This window comes from Limulus polyphemus, unplaced genomic scaffold (genome assembly GCF_000517525.1).
Source record: "Limulus polyphemus unplaced genomic scaffold, Limulus_polyphemus-2.1.2 Scaffold683, whole genome shotgun sequence".
In the NCBI taxonomy this organism is placed as follows: domain Eukaryota; kingdom Metazoa; phylum Arthropoda; class Merostomata; order Xiphosura; family Limulidae; genus Limulus; species Limulus polyphemus.
In genome coordinates this window covers 193,613-201,852 of record NW_013666293.1, presented here as the reverse complement: position 1 = coordinate 201,852, position 8,240 = coordinate 193,613, and the positions used below count along the sequence as shown (strand labels likewise).

General features: G+C 32.6%; 1 protein-coding gene across 5 annotated transcripts in view; it reads left to right on the top strand.

Annotated features, from left to right (window-relative positions):
* The first annotated feature begins 1,474 nt into the window (after positions 1 to 1,474).
* Positions 1,475 to 8,240, top strand: part of LOC106459929 (protein N-terminal glutamine amidohydrolase-like) — a 28,296-nt gene continuing 21,530 nt past the window's right edge. The window contains exons 1-3 of one of the 5 annotated variants that reach the window (XM_013919597.2): positions 1,475 to 1,558; positions 4,836 to 4,942; positions 7,385 to 7,484. In XM_013919597.2, the coding sequence (XP_013775051.1) occupies positions 4,872 to 4,942; positions 7,385 to 7,484 (171 nt within the window). In that variant the 5' untranslated portion in view covers positions 1,475 to 1,558; positions 4,836 to 4,871. Of the gene's footprint in view, positions 1,622 to 4,801; positions 4,943 to 7,384; positions 7,485 to 8,240 lie in introns of all 5 variants that reach the window. The other 4 variants (XM_013919596.2, XM_013919595.2, XM_022386502.1 and 1 more) reach the window with 4 other exon arrangements.

Sequence of the window (8,240 nt, the reverse complement as noted above, 5' to 3'; positions counted from 1 at the left end):
GTCACATTGTAAGTGAGCATGGTGTGCAAACTGAAAGCAGTGCGTGACTGGCCAATACCAGACAATGTGGGAGAGTTGAGAAGTTTCTTGGGATTCTGTACCTATTACCGAAGTTTGTGAAGGACTTTGCAACTATAGCTGCTCCACTACATGATTTGACCAAAAAAGGCCAGAAGTTTGAATGGACAATTTCTTGCCAGCATTCTTTCAAGACGTTGAAGGAAAAATTGGCCTCTGCTCCACTTTTAAAGCTTCCAGATCCTTCACTGCCGTACATACTGGATTGTGATGCTAGTAATGTCAGAATTGGAGGGGTGTTGTCTCAGAAAGTGGGCGAAAACGAACATGTGGTGGCCTACTTCAGTAGGGTTTTGAGTGGACCAGAGAGGAACTACTGTGTGACACAAAGGGAACTCCTTGCTATAGTAAAGAGTCTGACATATTTCCATCCTTACCTCTATGGTGCCGATCTTAACCAGCGTAACGCAGCATGGTCTGTCCTGATAGTAAACCTTATTAAAGAACCCACAGGGACAACTGGCACGTTGGATCGGAAAAATAGACCAGTATAATTATAATATTGAATATATAGAAGGAAAAAAACGACCTCTATACAAATCTACTTTTAGATTAATGGTCAAATTCTGATAGTTTGTTTTGATTTGTCTGGAATTTCGCACAAAGCTATTTGAGGGATAATTGCTCCAGTTGTCCCTAATTTAACAGTCTTAGACTAGAGAGAAGACAGTTTGTCAACACCACCCACTGCAAACTCTTGGGCTACTCTTTTACCAACAAATAGTGGGATTGATCCTATATACTCCCCACGGCTGAAAAGGCAAGCATGTTCGGTGACGGGGATTCGGAACCACGATACGCAGTTGCGAGTCAAGCACCCTAATCAAAATTCTTATAGGCCTCTGAAATACTCAGGTTACATATTTAAAATGTTTTGTGCTTTTCAACACCATGTTGATAGAATGTTTTGTGAACAAATCCCCCCCCCCCTTTTGTTGCAATAAACATACCTGGGCGTAAGAAAATGGTTCTTCTTCTGTGGACTTCGTAGAAATGTGCTTTTAAATTAGATACCCAATGCTTGTTATCCCCTCCCCATAAAATATCCTATCTGCTTATCCAAAACATATTATTTGGAGCGCTTTTCGGGATTGTGTATATCTAAAGGTTGTTTTGTAAATATATTTCATTTTGGGATAGGAGAACAAGCTTTGCTTTGGACCCCCCCCCCCCTCCTCTCTCTCTATCTCTTCCCTACGTAGTTTAAATAAGTATTAAAATGAAACTTTATATTTTTAATATCAAATCAAATGAACGCTTGCGAACAAGAAATATTTGGTTACCAATAAGACCAGGCCAGCCTCGTGTATCATTCGGAATTGTTCGGTCGATTCCGCTATTATACTCTGAATCGGCTGAGTAGTTCCCAGAGCCTCGTACAAATGTAACAGCACGACTAATTCCGACTCGAAAGCAATTTCCTGTTCTAGTGCTACTGCGTGTATCACTCTCCAGTTTTATTTGGAACATATAGTCTAAGGTAAGCTGTCTTCTGAAATTAGGCTCAGCCAAGCCCTATGTTCTAATTTTGTTTCGTTGAAAGGTCAGTTTTGCATGAAATTGAAATTATGTACGTAACTCACTTAACCTAAAATTCGTGCTCAGTGTCGCTGTCAGTTACTTCAGTCGACGATAGCACTAGTTTAGTGGGTATAAGCTATAACTATAATTTATAAAAGTACTATAACATTAACAGTATAAATTAACTCGTGACATAAGCCTGAAACTGAAAGTGAAACACAAAAAAACATTGTGATTCCGCTTATGTTAATATTTGATATTGGGGAAAGAAAATCCAATGTAATCTCGCAGAATTGCATGTTTCACTTATTGAAATCAGTGTTTTGAAAATATATATTAAAATAGTGTTCGCTCGGAAAATAATGTTATTTCAAAGGAAAATCCCTATGAAATTATATGTACCTATTTAAAATTTAATTCTGGAAGCAGCTCATAAAAAAACTTAAAAACTGATTCGTAAGGTGAAGTGTGCAAATTAAATACACAAATAAGTTTTGTGTTTTATTACAGGAGAAAGAGAAATAATGAATTTCCTTCCTTGCAAAGTATGGAATAGTCTTTATGCCCAGTGTGAATGTAACTTGTAAAGAGACATTTGGCATAAATACTGTGCTACTGGGCTTGGCATTTTTATTTTTAAATATGGAGAAGAATGCTGTTTAAAACTACAGAAACAGTATGATGATATGCAGGGGGAGGTGCTATTGCACCCTCTTGAAATGCACCAATATAAATTTTCCAAGTATTGTTTTGCCACATTTTTTTTTTCCTCAAAAGTAGCATCCCCTCTACAGATTTCTGCTTACTGTAAAAAAATAAATAAATCATTTATTGATTGTAGTTTGTTTCTAATATTGTTTTAGTAAAGTAGCAGTGCTCTAACATTTTGTGTTTTTACTTTGTTTGATAAAAATCATTTTAGGACCATAATTTTATAAATAATTTTGAAATGCAAGTACATTTTACTGTGTCTTGTTCTACAATCCATCCCAGTACCTAATGTGATCCATCAGTGGGTTGTGACACACAGTTTGGGAACTGATTGATCGGTGTGTCTGGATTGTGAATCTGAAGATTCGTGGTTCATATCCTGTTGTTAGAAAAATGAACTGTACTTTAGGTCAGTGGATGGACTCTAACAGTGGTGGTTAAAGACCATTATTTGTACTGATTAGAGCAGACCAAGAGTTGGTGGTGGACACTGTTAACCAGCTACTACTTTCCCTCTAATCTCTCAGTTCAAAATGAGGGAGAGCTTTTCTAGATATTCAATTCCAGTCATCCAACCTAAATACAAGGCATACTGGTTTAGTTTTTACTTTAAGTTTTATGTTAGGTCTATAACTGTTTGGAGTATTAAGGTAAAGCTTTGGTTGTCTCCGTTGATATTGTTTGTTCCGACAAGTTAGTGTGAACTCAAAATTTAAGATCATTTATGAAATTAATTCATGGCATATTAATAAAATATTTATTGGTAAAAATCTGTTATATCAACAACTTCTAATATATATACAAAAGCCAGTGCTTTTGGTCACACTACACTTTAATAATGGCTTTTATGTCATGTCGTTAGTCTGTGTGCTGAAAGTATAAAATAAAATGTATAGACAAAAAAACTGGAAAAATATTTGCTGATTTCTAATTTAGAGTCTCTGTTGATTAAAGAGGTTTGTTTTTTTATTAAAAACTTTGGTGCAATAACAGAAAATAGCTTAATTCAGAAACGATTTATGTTTAAAATTGAATTGATATTTTTACTTTCATGATCAGTTTTATGCACTTGGCTCTAGGCTAGGGGATCTCATGCTACATCTTTACTTTAGGATTATTATACCAACACTCACTACACATAAGGTTTCACTACACACACACACACACACACACACACACACACACACACACCCTCACGCCTCCTTGCACCCCTAACACTAAAATCATAATGGCAGACAATAATTGAACTATTCTATCTGGATAAATGCATTTGGCTTTTATGATTCCTCCTATTTGGAGAAATCGAGCATGATGTAACACACACTGGCTTTTATGTAGGTTGGACAAAATAATTTACAAATGAAGTTTGATATCTCAGAAAAGTAAAGCGAAATTAAGCATTCTTCAAGTTAAAATGTAAATAATATTGGATTAGTTTAACCTATCATTTTGTTATTATCAGCAAATTTTTTCAAAATAAAATAGATGTTACTATCCATATAATTAAAAGAAATAAACCCAGATGAACATCATGGCTTACCTGATAAAAAAAAAAAAGGAAATATTTCCATTTAGAATTAACGTTTATGTGCATGAAGAAGCCATTTTTTAACATTTACCAGTAACACCATGACAGCCCCCCCCCTAAAAAAAAAATCAACCTGTTAAGAACCTAGGGTCTTTAGAAAGGTGAGATAAATAACATTTACATGGGGTACATTCTTCCAAATATTATCAATAATTCTTAACATTTTAAGGCCCTTTTGAATCATGCTGACCATAGTGTATTTTGCTAATTATCTCTTTATATATATAGATATCCAAATTATATCATTTCCAACTATGATCATTTAAAAAAAACTGAAACTAGATGCTTAAAGCACACGTACAAAAGTTCTATGGTATAAAATTTAAAAAAAAAGGGTACAGGCTATTTGGGCCACAAAGTTCAACAGTAGACACTACAAATAGAATATGAAATTATATATATAGTAAATTTAATTTTTGACAACATTATTAAATCTAAATAACATTATTCAAGAGTTGCAAGCTAAATAATCTTTCTAAACCTTTCATGGTATATATACATTCTCTTACTAATGTTCATATATTCTACTTAAGAAAAAAAAAATATGTATAAGCAGAATATTGTGATCATGGAAAAAAAAAAGCTTTATGATTGGTATTTTTAGAATGACTTGCAACCACTTTATCACAGTAGTTTTGCAGCAACGCATTTTGTTCCTCATATGAAAGATAAGTTGTTTTTCATTGTGCGTTATCCATGTATCCCACAGGACTGCTTAGAATCAGAAAATAACATTACTGTTACTATGGCATTACAGCCTGTAGAGTTTAATGACTGTTTCTTAAAGTTCTTGCCCAAAAGTTGTTCACAAGAAATTAGTAGAAGAAAAACTTGTGTAAAAAGTCTGTTTCAATGTTGAAAAAATGTGATTATAAAATAATGCATCCATTTAAAACCATTTAGATATGAAAGCTTATTCAATTTTTAAGGAAACCAGGTTTGGCTTAATAAATCAAGCTGGCTGTAAAGAGATATGGAGCTGAAAACATTGAAGAAGCTTTCTATTCCAGAAGCTCATGAATGTATCTACACACCCTGCTATTGGTAAGAATAAACAGATTGTAGACTTTAGGTGTTAAACAAACAAAATGAGGTTGTGTTGTTAATTTTCAGGTATTAAAATTAGAATTTTATAGTTAAAATGGCTTAAATAAACCTGCTGTTGTGCATTTTTTAAAAACTGGCATGGTTTCAGGTTGAATACTGCTGGAAAGAATACTTTTCACTATTTTCTTATTGATTTGTACATTTAAACCGTGAATTATGTGGCTTCTGTTTCATATTATCTGTAAGATAACCAAATGAAGTGAAAACTGTATGTTCATATAGATTCCAGCTATAGAAATGTTTCCTAAGTTCTTGTATGTCTCCTGAATAGAATACCAATTATAAAAGCTATAGTTAAAAAGGAAAATGTCTGCTTTTAACCACTTTTTTTATTCAACTGCACCTGTTTAACATTTAAAGCTTTGATATAATGTTTTCTTGAACATTCCTGTATGCCTGATATATATAAAAAACAAAAACAAAAAAAACAACCAAGCCATAATTTTCAGTTTTAAGTATTAGGGATAATTAGTTGAAGCATTGTTGAGCAAGACTTGCTTATCTTTACATTGTATGTTTTCTGTGTAGTGCAATAACATGGCCCACATTTCCATAACAATTGTGCAATAGATGATAAAAGCACCAAAGTTAGCACACACTACAAATAAATTACATCTGCATTCCCACCCTCTGGGAATTTGAAATGGCCACAGCTTAGAATCATACTAGCTAACCTGTGGCCTATGGTCCACAGTTCTAGGGCTGCTATAATGCAAATGTAATGCTTGAACTTCTCTTTTGCACTTTTTCAGTTTAGTGATCATTGCTGCTACAATACAAATTTAATTTCTTTAACCAAGATACAAACAATAAATTAGTATGTCTACTTATTTATGTGCTTTAATGTAAATCAGTGCCAAATGTGGGGTTCACTAAGGACTTGGGTGAAAAGTGTTACCTTTGTGCAGACCTTGGGCCTGAGACGATTTGTTTTGCACCAATTAGAAGTTGATTGGTCTGGCAGTTTAGGATAACGTTTTTTTTTTTGGAAACCCCTGGGTTCCCCAAGGGTTTCGGTGAAAAATATTGCCTTTGCACAAACCTCAGGACTGGTACTCGTTTGGTACCACTTAGAAATCAGTGGGATCAGTGGTTTAGGAGGAGTTGCATGACACACAGACACCGATTCTTATTATATGAATTTCTCATTATATCTTTGGATCTAAGCCAGTTAGAGATTTGATTTCATTGGCTAATCCTACATTTTCAGGGATAAAAAATTAAATGGAGCCATTTAGAAGATGATAGACTAACTGCCATATTGAGTTTCAAAATGGCTGCAGTTAAAACTGATTTTGTCAGTATATCCATTGTAACTAGCTTGAGTCTTGATTTGGCTTATCATATATTTTTTAGAACCGCATTGTTTGCACACCATCATGATTATCAGTTTTGTGTAATGATGTGAGGTTAAAGATAAAATATAAAACTTAAGTCATTTGCTTAAATGCATAGAAGGTCTGGGGATTGTTTTATCTTTAAAGGCTAACTAATGTAGAAAACATATCTCACCAGTGTGTGTAGTTATGCACAGAAATAAGTACTATGTATATTTTATATCCATATTTGTATGTACTGATGGGGTGTGTCAGCCTTTGCTTTGGTGCTTTTGTTACTAAATGTACAGTTATTTTGTAATGCTGCCACACTATAGTTATTGATGTGTTACATAAGGACTATGTATAGTAAGTAAGTATTGTTGAAATTAGGCTTTGAAAATGCATTTATTTGGTAAAACTACCATGATTATATCTGTATGTACTAAGAGTCAAACTGAGTTGGTGTAATTAAAATAAACAGGTTTATACAGTCAAATTTTCTTTAATATTTTTGTGGTCTGATACATAGTGTGGTATATTATTGCTCAAAAGTATTTATGCTTCTTGTTAAACCTGCATAAGTTAAAGAATATATGAGCAGTAAAACATTTACAGATCTTATCATAGATCTACTACCTCTAAAGATCATGGAAACCTGAGACAGCCTTCAAGTAACATTGTTTAGTATTAAACTTTTGAAAGCAAAGTTTTTGTTTTTTAAAATCAGAATTTGTTGCCATTTATAAATCTCATTAGAATTATGTATCCATGTTAAATTAATATTGCTATTGACTCCATTACAATCAAATACATCTAAAAACAAAATGAGTACCTAAAGTTTGTTGCAATAATTTATTTGCAGTTTTTAATGCAAATTATTGAAGATAGAAAATGGTCATTAATTTTTTATTAACTGTTACTAATAAAATAGGGAGTTTTACTTTTAATTGAATATACTTACTCAATAGTACCATGTTTTTTTGTTTTTTTTGGTAACTGATATATTTTTGAACTTAATGGCTCACAGCCATTTAATCGATTTTTGCTTTTCTACTTACAGTGAAGAAAATGTTTGGAAACTTTGTGAGTTTGTGGCAAAAGAACAGCCTGAACTTATTAAATATTGTTATGTAGTTTTCATATCAAATGAAAACCAAAGAGTAAGTACCCAGAGAAGGTTGTTTTTTTTAGGGGGATGTGTGTAAAACTAGATCTTTTTGTTTTGTGGAGTATTTAAATGCAATATTTTGAGCTTTAAAGATATTCAAAATGCAGTGCTCAATCTATTGTGGTAATATTTTTTTTTCAGAATTTATTACAAATGGATGCTGAATAATTTGCTGATACTTAAGTTGATAGATTGAATTCTGGTGTACTAGTATCTTTATTTTTGTAGGAAACTAATATTTCTTTTGTTTTTCACCCTACTTAATAAAGTTGTGTGTGTATGTATATATGTATATTTTACACTGTAAAAAATAAATTTAAAATTAATTATACATACTATAAAAATGATTAAGGGAAGGGGGACAAATGGGTTCAATTGCCTTGGGCCCCTCAACTAAAGGGAAAGAAATCAAAAATTGTATGCCTTGCTGAATAACATATAATTGTAACTGACTGTCACAATGACAACACCAATTTAAATTTTAATATAAACTTACTATTTATTAATTTTTAATTAATATATTCTTACAGCTTGTTCTTTCATAGATTTAGCAAAAACATTTGTTGTCATTACTTTATATTTATTATAAATATTATAATCAGTATTTTGTATATTATCTACCCATTGCTTATGTTTGTGTATAGCTCAAACTGTAGTTAATAAATAATATTTAATTATATTTTACTTATTTATTAGGCCCAGCAGGGCCAGGTGGTTAGGACGCTCGACTCGCAATCTGCGGGTCGTG